The sequence below is a fragment of the Hippocampus guttulatus genome, chromosome 11 (genome assembly GCF_054856545.1).
Source record: "Hippocampus guttulatus isolate MCC_2025c chromosome 11, RoL_Hgut_1.0, whole genome shotgun sequence".
Classification (NCBI taxonomy): Eukaryota; Metazoa; Chordata; class Actinopteri; order Syngnathiformes; family Syngnathidae; genus Hippocampus; species Hippocampus guttulatus.
In genome coordinates this window covers 4065981-4078557 of record NC_141271.1, presented here as the reverse complement: position 1 = coordinate 4078557, position 12577 = coordinate 4065981, and the positions used below count along the sequence as shown (strand labels likewise).

At 41.2% G+C, this 12577-nt stretch overlaps 1 protein-coding gene across 2 annotated transcripts in view; it reads right to left on the bottom strand.

Moving 5' to 3' along the window:
* Positions 1 to 1366: 1366 nt before the first annotated feature.
* The window catches only part of dpp10 (dipeptidyl-peptidase 10 (non-functional)), a 207589-nt gene continuing 196378 nt past the window's right edge, over positions 1367 to 12577 (bottom strand). Inside the window, exons 18-26 of one of the 2 annotated variants that reach the window (XM_086122927.1) lie at positions 8702 to 8800; positions 8532 to 8601; positions 7649 to 7843; positions 6328 to 6382; positions 6046 to 6145; positions 5859 to 5917; positions 5166 to 5238; positions 4815 to 4888; positions 1367 to 3694 (exon numbers count right to left, since the gene is read on the bottom strand). In XM_086122927.1, coding sequence (XP_085979053.1) covers positions 3557 to 3694; positions 4815 to 4888; positions 5166 to 5238; positions 5859 to 5917; positions 6046 to 6145; positions 6328 to 6382; positions 7649 to 7843; positions 8532 to 8601; positions 8702 to 8800 — 863 coding nt within the window. In that variant the 3' untranslated portion in view covers positions 1367 to 3556. The remainder of the gene's footprint in view (positions 3695 to 4814; positions 4889 to 5165; positions 5239 to 5858; positions 5918 to 6045; positions 6146 to 6327; positions 6383 to 7648; positions 7844 to 8531; positions 8602 to 8701; positions 8801 to 12577) is intronic. The other variant, XM_086122928.1, reaches the window with a different exon arrangement.

Genomic DNA, 12577 nt, shown 5'->3' with positions numbered 1-12577 from the left:
ATATTGAGTGGCAAGGCAGGCAGGAAGTTTGTTCTGATCTCTCAATTCCTTTTTTTTTCATGATGGAAAAAAAAAGGAATTGAGAGATCAGAGTCATCAATGAGTCATCAATCAATGGGGACACCGGCGGGCATTGCCAAAATCTTGAAAAATCATGAATGTTTTGCTTTATTACTTTGTTGCCCCCTGCCAACTGCATAAAATGTAAAAAAAACAAAAACAAATAAATAACAGCTTAACATGTCTTTTACCTACACATTGATGAGTTGTTTTATTGTTAAATGAAAGCTGGCAAACCAGCCCTTGCCTCCTTTGATTATTTTTTGCATATGTGGCCCCTCAAAGTCTCAACACCACCGGTTTAAATGGAGATGCTAACTAGTTATTTTTGGATAAGATCATCTGAACTTGTCTCCAAATGGATTTCAATTTACTTTTTTTTTTTTACTTTACTATGAATGGTTTTTTTTTTCGTGCAGTGCATTCTGTAGAGCAGAGGTGCCCAACCTTTTTTGACCGAAGATCTATTTTTCGTTCAACCAACCTACCGTGATCGACCTGCGCATACACAACACACCAGATGCATGACGTCTGACGCGGAGGCATGGGACGCACTTTTGCAGCGTAGCTCACGTGTACCGTTTTAAAAATGCCCTCCAGATTCTCTTTGCCAGTGCCCTGGGTGAATTGTACATGAAAAGACTGTTTAAAAAAAAAAAAATTGTTTTGTATTTTTGCAACAGCCACCTGCCTTGCATGACGCAAATCTTCATTGACAGAAACGTTGAAATGTAATATTTATTCTACGCATTTTTAAAGCATTGCGAAACGTTAAGAATGTTTGTGTCATGTTTTTACTCCGAAAGAAATCATATTTAAAACAAAAAAATTAATTCCCCTCACATCTTTTTCCATTTTCAAACATTTTTTATAAAGCTCCAGGGAGCCACTAGTAAGCGCTAAAGAGCCGCATAATACGAGGAAAATGCTTTACTTCATAGGTGTCAAACTCAGGTCCTGGAGGGCCGCCGTCCTGCATGTTTTCCAAGTCTCCCTGTTGCAACACACCTGAATCAAAGGAACAGGTTTAATGTCAGGCTTCCGCAGAGCTTGCTGATGATCTCATCATTTGAATCAGGTGTGTTGCAAAAAACCACCTCGCTCTTTCCAGTGTTTCCGTTACCAGATTGCTATCGTGCAATTTGCATTTTGTGCATTTCCGAGGGCAATGGAAATACAGCTACTGAAGTTATTCTAATTTCCAAGCCAGCCATACACAGAGCCGTGACTGAACGAGACGGAACTCAACAATCACATCCAAATTAAAGCTGGCAATTGACCCTCACACCTGCTGCCGATTCGGTGAAAAAAAAAAAAGCGACCCCTGGCATTCTTGTTGGGAAACGTTTGAAAGCACCACTTTTATTGAACTTCCAACAACATCGGAGAAATTCTAAGAAGTCATGCCGTCTTCAACAGTGTGTGGACGTTCACTTTTCTGTTTGAGCTCCGGTTGGCACGAATCATTCAAACAGGGCGGTGCACACCAACATTTCAATCAGGTCTTTCTTTCTTCTGTCCAGCCTGACATTTTACATTGGCCGCAAGCATCTGTGTTAGTTGCATCGCATCATAAAACCTTTCCCCCAGTGTGACGCCGTACACTTGCGATTGGATGTGGAGTTGGCAGGCGTGTGGCAACTCATGAAAACTAGTTGCAGAACTACACACACCACAAAATAGGACTTAATAGTTCAATTCCATTTATCGGTAGTCCCCGGCTGTAGTAAATGTCCACATCGAGAAGTTACACCATAGCTTGTAAAATGACAGAATTCTTTATCACATTCGTGTCGTTAAAAGTAAATTCCATTAATCATATTTGTACAATATTGACTCGACACTTTTGTTTATTCATTTTCTTTTTTATTATTTATCTATTTATACCCATTGCTAGAGGACAATCACAACAACCCCAAGACCACAACCCCATCCTTTCCCTTTTTAAAAAGAAGGGGAAAAAACAATCAGGCAATACAAAATCCATTCTAATTATGGTGGAGATAAAACCTAAGGGAAACAGAACCATACGATACATCCAAGTCAACTCAATGAATTCCCTTTGGACTCAACTTTCTACGAGACATCTCAAAAATATAATTATGTACACACTTTGCTGTATTGTACTGTACAAAATGTGCCAAAACCTGACACATTTTCAGGAGGCATGCAAACACCTTGTTGATACTGAAAAAAAAAAATCAATTTATAACTTCTATTTTGATACATTTTCAAATATTAGGTCTTTGGAGAATATCCTGAAAAAAGGAATATGCACCACTTTTGAGATGTGACTGCCTGCATTCGTATTCAATAACAGATCATATTCTGAAATGAATTATTACTGCACGGCCCGGTATTTACTACCTTCATGTAGAAACCTAATAGAGACCGTACGGCAGACTGAGAGTTTCAACTTGCAGATCCTAAACTTGTCTATTTTCCCAAACACCTGAGTTAACATCGGTTTAAATGATACTGCTAATGCAAAACGATCACTGCCCGCAAGATATATTACAGTATGCTGAACCTCATAAGGCATTGTACATGTCTACACAAAAACCCCTGTACAACAAGTGTGACATAGAGAAAATGCTTTGATGTCAGGGACAGTGGTGGTGGTGGGGAGGGGGGTTACAGTAGGAATTGCACTTATTCAGGATCCGAGTGGCTGGGGAGCATTTCTTTGTGCATCAATACATGGCCTCTTTTCATGATTATCTGTCGAGAAATTCATTGCTCAGTTGTGTCACAGTAAAACAGATTGGCTATTTTTCTGATTTCATTAAAACGCTTTGTGAACCCATTCAACGACGTTACGAAGGACTTTGGAGTTTGAATCATTCTGTGGATCGTGTTAGCACTGCTCACCCATGTTTTAGGCATCCATCCATCCATCCATTTTCCACTCCGCTTATCCTCACAAGGGTCGCGGGGGGTGCTGGAGCCTATCCCAGCTGTCTTCGCGCAGTAGGCGGGGGACACCCTGAACCGGTTGCCAGCCAATCATAGTGTTTTAGGCATGCCTTGCTCAATAGTTTCTTGCACATCGATGGAACAGGTGCAGCCGCATTTCAGGTCGTGACCCCCCCCCGCCAAAAAAAAACATGTTTCAACTTTTCGTCAGAGACTCTAGTCAATGTTGCAATCCAAGAAAATAAAAAAAGGTAAGTGGTGTCCTCTCAATCGATACCACAAAAGGGAGAAGGGTGAAGGGAACGAAACAGATCCATGCAACTGGTCAATGGTGAATGACCATAAGGGATCTCGCAAAAGACGAGGAAGGGTGTTCAGTGTGCTTTGACAATAATTGCAGTGAAATTGAAACTTTAGAGGCCCTTTCCTACCTCAAGTCCACGCTGTAAAAAGTGTCCCTGTCATCATTGGTGGCCAGAAGTTGTCTTTCTATCGCACACACTTAAGCGCATGAGCAGCTCTAAAACTCTACTGTCCGTGTCCATCTAAAATGTGGTCCGACTGCACAAAGGCCTCCTGCCTACTCCTCCTCCTCATCTTCATCATCCGTCAGTGGGAGGAACTCCTCCTTCAGGCATTCCCTGTAGAAGCTCGTAAGAGTGGCGTACAGGTGCTGGTTGCTTTGATGGGACAGGAAATGGCCTTCGTCTGGGTACAGCTGGTGGGAAGAATGCACACGAGTCTTACAAGATGAAGCATGTTGGGCATGCCGATTAAGGTACCCAATAACCATCATGTGCATCCTGCTGTTAGGAAAGCTGCTATGAGAGGTAGTCAACAAACACATTTGTCACCTGGCCATCTGCTTAGCACTGCACAGCTTACAGCTAGCCCTAAGGAGCATAAACCAGAGCCACTGGTAGAGAAATAAACCCCACTCACAGGGGGAAACAGTAAAGTGGATCTTCAAACAACATGCAACAACGAATTGGACCCATAATTTCCAAACGTTTGAAACAATTCCTCCCACTGACACAAACACTTATTTTTCATGTCACATTAAATGGGCTGTTGCCCTCACCATTTCTTTTGCTGGGCACACGGTTTCTTCCTTGCTATCTGCTTGCAAAACAACTGTTAACATGTTCGCGCTAGATCAATTATCATTGGACAACCTCGGAGCAAAAATGAACAATCTTTATCCGCGTTAGCATGACAACAGTTTGCCTGTTAGCAGTAATTACTCAAAATTGTGCCACTGTGAGAATAAAATAGGTCGACACGGCAAGGCCAACTCTCAATAAATCCTTCACATGTGCGGGTATCAGACAAGCTACGATTAGCAGGCCTATTCAAAAAGAATCTTTCATGTTGACACATCACCTCCAACATGAGCAATACCAGTACAGACACAAAATGTTTTTGACTTGTATTTGTTTCTTTGTATTTATGCCAATATTATGATGAGTTGAAAGATGGAAGCTGCCCTTGCATGACATCATATGCAGTACATGATTTAATTCATAGAACAGGTGTGATGCTGTGATTTGTTTTTATTTCATGTCTTTTTTAATGTAATATTTGCACCAAGTACAGTTATACTCTGTTGCAAATACTGTTGTGTAGATTGTATTATCTTGTGATATTATCCTTTATTTGCACGTAACATTAGGAGGCCAAGCATGTCCGGTCCAACTGAGCACTTATATGTGCAGCACATCTGCAACAATTGGCAAAGTGTCTGAATGTATTATTTTGAATGACTGCTTTTTTATTTTCTGATCACATTTCAAATGGACAAGAAGTATTTTCCAGGGTGTCGCTTTTGCGACAGTCACCTGCATCGAGTAGTTTGCTCCAACTTTTACGAGGTTCTTGACCAGCTCGGCAGTATGTTGGAAGTGGATGTTAGCTGCAAAAAACAAAAAGGAAACTGTGTAAGCCAGGTTCCTACTCAAATGATAGTCGAAGAATTGAAACGCATAAACAAATTTGCCATTCATTGCACATCAGAGAACCCATTCCTCTGAAAATTTGTGCATCAATTTGGGCAACACGCTTCCTCTTTTCCTTTTTGATCTAAAAACATTTGCCTCATTACCTTTCAGGAATATTTGCTTCTTTGTGCTCAGCAGTGATGCAAAAACACATCCAGTATATTCATTTTCGGACAATTTATTTTCACTTACCATCTGCTGTGCCGTGTACCAGCATCAGTGTCTGGTCTCTTAGTGCATGAACGTTCTGCAGCACACTGGATAACTGGAAAGTAATGAGAAAAAAAAAAAGAAAAAAAAAAAGAAAGAAGCCAAAATAAAATTATTAAAATTTACATACCGTACTTTGGTAATTAGATATAAGAGTGATGCTACACAACAAGAAACAAAGACTGTGGTAATTGGAAACTAATAGATATGCCGCCAGACATGTTAGCGAAAATCTATGTCAGATGTGATCAAGTGAAAAGGGTAATGGAAACGTATTTTCGTTCTGAATACAGAATAATGGGCACGCACACACCCACACACACAGTGATTAGGATGAAATATCATGAAGGGGTTGCAATACAATGTCACAAAATTAAACACACTCGTGAATATTTCTTTTTTTCCCCTCCTGCGTTCTACCTTTCATTGTTGAGGGAAAAAACCCCTCTGATTGCTAAACATTCAACCTGGACACAAGCGGCCCGAGACAATTAACCTTTAAACTTTTAAAGACAAATACACCACCGAATACATTCATCAAACTACGAATTGGTAATCAAAGCTCTCTTACAGTGACAAGAGTTGACACTGAAGTGTAAGTGTGTGTATTGTGTGCACGGGGAACCTTGCTGCGAGCACCTTTCAAAGAGAACTGACACACAAATGAGAACCTACCTGATATCTGCTGTCATCTCGCAGAGGCATGCCAAGGTATCGCTCCGAGAAGGCTGATGCTATACAAATGACAAATTACACAATATTAACTGCACTTGAAGAGTGGAATGTTTCTTCCAAATGCATTGATGAAATCACTTCCATGTGACACATTGCAATGTATGTTTTTGTACAGTTTTGAGCTCACCATACAACTTCAAATCTGTCACAGGTGACATCGCACACGCACATTTGAAGACACTATCTGTGGACTTGAGCAGCATCAATGCAATATAGGCTCCATACCCCTGGAAAAAAAACCCCCAAAAAAACCATCAATGTAAAACTGTCGCAAGATGAAAAAAATGATGATTCGAATTTATTGTCAAGGTTCGTAGCATTCACTTTTTCTCCCCACCAATTGTGAGAAATGCTAGGGAAAATGCAATTGAAAAAATATGTTTTTCTGCATGCAAGAATATGGTCTCACCTTTCCAAAAATTGCTATCCGAGTCTTATCGATGTACGGAAAGTTCATCATGTAGCTGGAAGAAAACAAGATAAACAAGCTGCCATTTGGAACACATAGAGAACAGCTTAAAATCAACAGACAAAAACCATGACCTCGCAGCTATTGTTGATTTAGTTTCTATTTTGTGAGACTCTTATTTACACTATGGAGACACAGAGAATCAATTATTCTTGTTATTTTATGTTAAATGTTCTGCCGAATGCTTTGTTACAGCTGCAGCATTAATTTTTGTTTTATTGAAACTTCATCCAAAACCTTTTGTTTTCCCTCACTAGTACGCCTAATTTAGAAGTATTCAACTGATTTACACAATGAAAATGTTGGATGCACCTGAAGTGGAAAAAACAAACAAACAAACAAACAAACAAACATCCTAAAAATTAGGAGGCAGACATTTTTTAGCACTATAAATTAGTATATTGTAACAAACTAGGTTATGTATTTTATTGTTCTGAGTTGCCGTTGAGCTTTTGGCTAACATGTCATGAACTGTTGATACATTGAGTGCTGCTATGTCCAAATTCATGAAGGTGAGCTTGCGCGTGTGCTCTTCCTGTTGTCAACCATGGGCGTACGAAAACTGTGTTTTGGTCGTTAATAAACATAAATTCACTGACTAAGGCCTTGATAATCCACACTTGACGCTACAATATGTTAGCATAGCAAACAAGACATTACATTAAAGACAGATGCTGTGTATGCTAATGCTAGCTTCCAGACAATGAGGGCCCCTGTCAGAAATGAAATTTGGGCATTTCCATTTTAGATGCTCCTTTTGCATCGAAGCGCTGACATGAAAGTGAGGATTTGCATTTTCACATTTGTATACACCTTTTGCATCAATGCGCTGTAAATTTGCTGAATGTGGCTTCTTTTCAATGGGTCCATCTATTTACTTGTATTATACAGTGTCAATTATAATTAATAAACAGCAGGAGGACATATTGCATTGATTAAGGCCAATTGGTTGTCTATTCATGTAATCATAGAGGAGAAAAGTGGCACCATCTTCTTTCTTTTGCAATCATGTGTGTTTGTTGTTTAAACAGGACAGAATATTCACACTAGTCAAACAACACAGGTGTAACACATCTAGACTCTGTGTGCATCAGTCAAGTTCTTCTGCATTACCCTCTCCAACCTTGCCTTGATTGCATTCCGAATGTTTGTGGCGCTTAAACAAATATGAAAATGCTATCCAACTTACCCGGTGACACTAATTATTTCATCTTATTATAGCTCAATGCGCACATACACCAAAATGGAATACTCCACATACTCCACTGCTGCGAGTTGGTCCTGAACATCCACAGTGCCCAGTCTCTGGTGCACTTCGTGCAAGACCCTCTGGCCCTGGAAGCCACTACCCCGCCCATCGAGACGAGCCACAATAACGTTGTCTGAGCTGACCAGCACTGAGTCCCAGCTGAGAGCAAATTGGTCACTCACAGCCTGACCACCAGGGAAGCCATCGCTGTGGAAAACAAATAAAATGAGCAAATTCCACTTTGTTGAAGAAGAAAACACAGAAGACTGCAATCATAAAGTCATACTGCTTGAACAGTAAACCAGTCACTTTATGATTTAGTCGATGTCCTCAAAATATTTCCTTGAAAAGTTCAACTTGTAATTGAAAGATGTTCACTGTTGGATCACAGGTTGTGCTTGAATACTGGATTTAATTACCATGTTTTCCGCACTATAAGGCACATCTAAAAGCATTCAATTTTCTCAAAAGCCGATAGTGCGCCTTATAATCCGATGCGCCTTATATATGATCAATATTTTGATTTCTTACACATAGTATTTTAAATGTTCTGTAACGTGTTTTGTTACAGCTGCAGCAGTTGTGAAAGCTCTTTATAAATAAAGCTATATTGTATTGTACTGTATTCCCTTTAGCATAGCGCCATCTGGTGGATGCATAACACAACTGCTGTCACTATTGTTGACTTCGATGCTATGCGCCTTACAGTGTCCGTATATATGAAAACCATTCTAAAATAGGCCATTCATTGTTGGTCTGCCTTATATTCCGAAGCGCTTTTTGTGCGAAAAATACTGTAACTTTTTTCAAGCGGCATATTAATGTTACAGTTATAATGATGCTGGTCACGGTGCCATCGGTGATGCATCACCATCACATTGTGTCAGGTACATACACAACCAAGAGGAGCCCGTAGTGACGAGATTCTGAGAAGTCAGGCGGATAGGAGATTTTCAAAGGTAAATCTAAACAAAGGGAAAAGGAGTAGCCATTACATGAGAAATTCTCAGTGGTTATCAGGATGCACTATGTGAGCCTTTACAGAGTTCTTTATTTTTTTTTCACCAAAATGTCCGATTGCAACTGTCCTGAAGTCAGTCAGCTGGATCCTTTTGATGTTCAAGGCTGCCTTCAGCACCGAGTTGTTCTCAAGAATAAAGTAATCTGAAAAAGCAAGGGAATGTGAGGTGAGTCATTCACTGCATGCGAATATGGAAGCAATTAAGGATTAATGGGTTGCAGGGCTGGATAAATACCAGGATTCAATGTGAAATAAATGTGGCAGTCCCAAATTTTCTACTTTTAAATAAAAAGTTATAGCAACGAGAGAAAATACACTTTGTCTACAGATGGTGACCTCTGCGGCGTTCCCACTTCTCCAAACCGCAGATATTTGTGCAGGGAGGAAATGAAATGGAATTCATACAGATTTTCTCATGGAAAAACCCACAATCAATAGATGTGTCATTATCGAACCACCAGGGGTTTTTAGTTACCAGCTGTGGGTGGAAGCCATATCTAAATAACCCTGAGCAAATGACTTTTCTCCAGCACAGCTGTTAACTGATATGCAGGTGTGGAGGTCATCCACAAAGTATTTTTATCGCTTTCATTTTTTTCGCATTTTGGTATGTTCCAAATTGGAATTAATTAATTTTCGCCCTCTAATTTCTACACAAAACACCCTATATGTTATGTGAGGCAGGGTTGCAGACCCAATTTAATCGAAATGATGTATGTGTGCTCTCAAACGCATTTAATTTCAAAAACTTAAATCAAAGAAAACAAAGCACTTTGGAATCATCAAACTAAATTAACTGAAAAAAGTATTAGTCGAAGTAAAAAATAATCACAAAACTCACTGAAACATGGATGAGACAACTGACAGGGGAACCAAAACCAAAGCAAATAATCCAACAGATACAAAAAGGAAGCAGGGAACTAATGCTGCACTCGAGGAAGGTGGGACCTCATACTACTCCCATTTGGATTATCCCAGTTCTGACCTCTAAGAAAATGTAAACAACAGAGATGCTTGATTCCAATGAATTGTTTTATTTCTGGTTCATCACGTTTTGATCTCAAGCAAACCTTCATAATTTGTCTTAATTAATAACCTTCAAAGCATTTCATTAATTTCACCAAATAATTTCATGTGGGGAGATAATGGCATCTTTTCACGCATTTAGTACAAATCCTGTTGTGTTATGTGAAGTTATTTCAAATAACTAAATTAATGTAATACATAAACATTGAGAAGTATTTGTTTATAATGTAAATTATTTTTTTGCCATTCATGGTCTGTGTCTCCAAGGAGGACACCATTGTCAAGTGATGTCAGATTGAAGACAGTCGGTGAAGTCAGGGTCCTTTTTTTCCCTCAACTTCATAACTCACCTCTCACAGCTCAAAGAGGCATTCCAGTGCACTTTTCCTGGTCGAAGGTCGCAAAAGTCTGACTTCCCACCTTCCTCAAATACAGAATAAATACAAACAAACTGACAAGACAATGAGGAACACCTGGACAAGACACTTGTGGCTGAAGGAGCTGATTTGGAAGACACAAGGGACCGTGTTGACAAGCACAAGGATGAGACATGAACCAAAAGAACGCAAATCTAAACAAAAACACAGTCCATGACACTACAGTATAATGAAAACATAAAACAGTTCATATATTTGATTTTTTCTTAATTCATTCAAATCTATTTTTGCTTTGATAATTCTTTTTACATATTGTGTGTGGAATTTTGATGGTGAAAAATAATTATAACACGTATTTTCATTTTTCCCTGTGTAAGCCGTCACTTTACCGTGGTGGAGGGGTTTATGTGTCCAAATGATCCTAGGAGCTAAGTTGTCTTGGGCCTTATGCCCCTGGCAGGGTCACCCATGGCAAACAAATCCTCCTGTAGGTGAGGGACCAGACAAAGCACGGCTCACAGGTACCTTATGAGGAATAAAAATATTGGACTCAGTTTTCCTTTGCCCGGATGCGGGCCGCTGGAGCCCACCTCTGGAGCCAGGCCTGGAGGTGGGGATAGGTGGCGAGCACCTGGTGGCAGGCCCTACACCAATGGGGCCCGGCTGGGTGCAACTTGAAGAGGCAACGTGGGCTCACCTTCCCATGGGCTCACCACCTGTGGGAGGGGCTAAAGGGGCTGAGTGCTTTGTGAGCTTTGCAGCAGCCAAAGAACCCCAGCTACAGAAGCTAGTTCTAGGTACCGTATTTTCACGACTATAAGGCGCCATTAAAAGTCTTAAATTTTCTCCAAAATGGACAGGACGCCTTATAATGTGGAGCGTCTAGTGTATGCGCTGAGTTCCAAAACCTGACTGACAGCCGACACGCTGTTTATATAAAGAAAAGGCGGAAGTGAGTGTGGACAGCCATGCGGCAAAGAAGTCGGCCAATCAGTGAAGGGTGGGCGTGTATATATACATATATGGAGAGAGAGAAAAGGCGGACGTGAGTAAGGACAGGCATGCGGCGAAGAAGTCCGCCAATGAGTGAAGGGTGGGCGCGTAAGTGGACGCTAAAGGGACGCCCCAAGCAGGTACCAACACCTGTATAAAGTGTGGCTATGTGCATTATTGCAAAACAACTTCGGTTTTGGTTTCTAAGAACCCAGGAAAATAAATTCTACAAAGAGACACGCCTACGAAGCTCAGTTCAAACTTCAAGCCATCGGTTATGCTTTTGGCATGCGTGCCCATCTCACAGCAGCGGTGAAAAACCAAGTCAAGCAAATGAACTCTGAGCTTGCCGTCATTCCCGGAGGCTTGACTAAAGAACTCCAACCGCTGGACATCGTCATCAGCGTTCAAAGTAAAGTTGCGACCGGGCGTTCAAAGTAAAGTTGCGAGCGGCATGGGAACAATGGATGATCGATGGCAAACACAACTTTACAAAGAGTGAGAGGCAGCGCCGGGCGAGTTACGCCACAATTTGCGAATGGATTGTGGCTGCTTGGACGAACGTGTCTGCTAGCACTGTTGTTCGAGCTTTTGGCAAAGCCGGCATCATTTCTGTGGAGCCACATGGCAATGAGAGTGACTCTGACAACGAGAGGGAACCCGGCGTTTTTGATTACCGGTACTTGCACAATTGTTCAATTCTGATACAGAAGATGAGGACTTTGATGGATTTCTGGGTGATGATTGATCGAAAAATGTGAGTACATTGTACGATGGCTAAATAAAATACAACCCAACTCAGTTTTGCTTCCGTTGCCTTTTTAAAAATGTGTTTTTAGCGTGTATCCGTATGTCTTGGCATGCTACCGTATGCTTCAAGCTAACGTGTTTTTAGCGTGCGTGCATGCATGCCGTATGTTTAAGCTGGCGTATGTTTTACCACTGTAAAACTGTGGCCAATAATACAGTGCGTTTTGTCTATGTGTCAAATACAGAAATAGCACCCGTTAATGAGACTGCGCCCAACAATACGGTGCGCCGAATGATCGTGAAAATACGGTACATGGAAGGGCACCTCTCTCGCAGGGAAGAAGCCAGAGCTTGTGTGCGAGGCAGAGAAGTTCCGACTTTACATAGTCGGACTTGCCTCCACATAAAGGCTGGCATCTGGTACCAGTTCTCTCGAGTGGGGTTGAATAGTTTTCCACTCTGGAATTGGCCATAGTGAGAGCTGCAGAGCAGGTGTGGGCTTACTTATAGCTCAGTGCCTGTACATTGGGGTTTACACCGGTGAATGAGAGGGTAGCCTCCCTCCGGCTTTTGGGTTGGGGAACTGTTGACTGTTGTTTGCTCCTATGCACTAAACAGCAACTCAGAGTACCCAGCCTTTTTTGAGTCCTTGTTAGAGAGTGCTCCTTCTGGGCACTCCCTCGTTCTGCTGGGGGACTTCAGTACTCACGTGGGCAATAACAGTGAGACCTGAAGGGTGTAATTGGAAGGAACATCCCCCGCCCCCAATCAGAT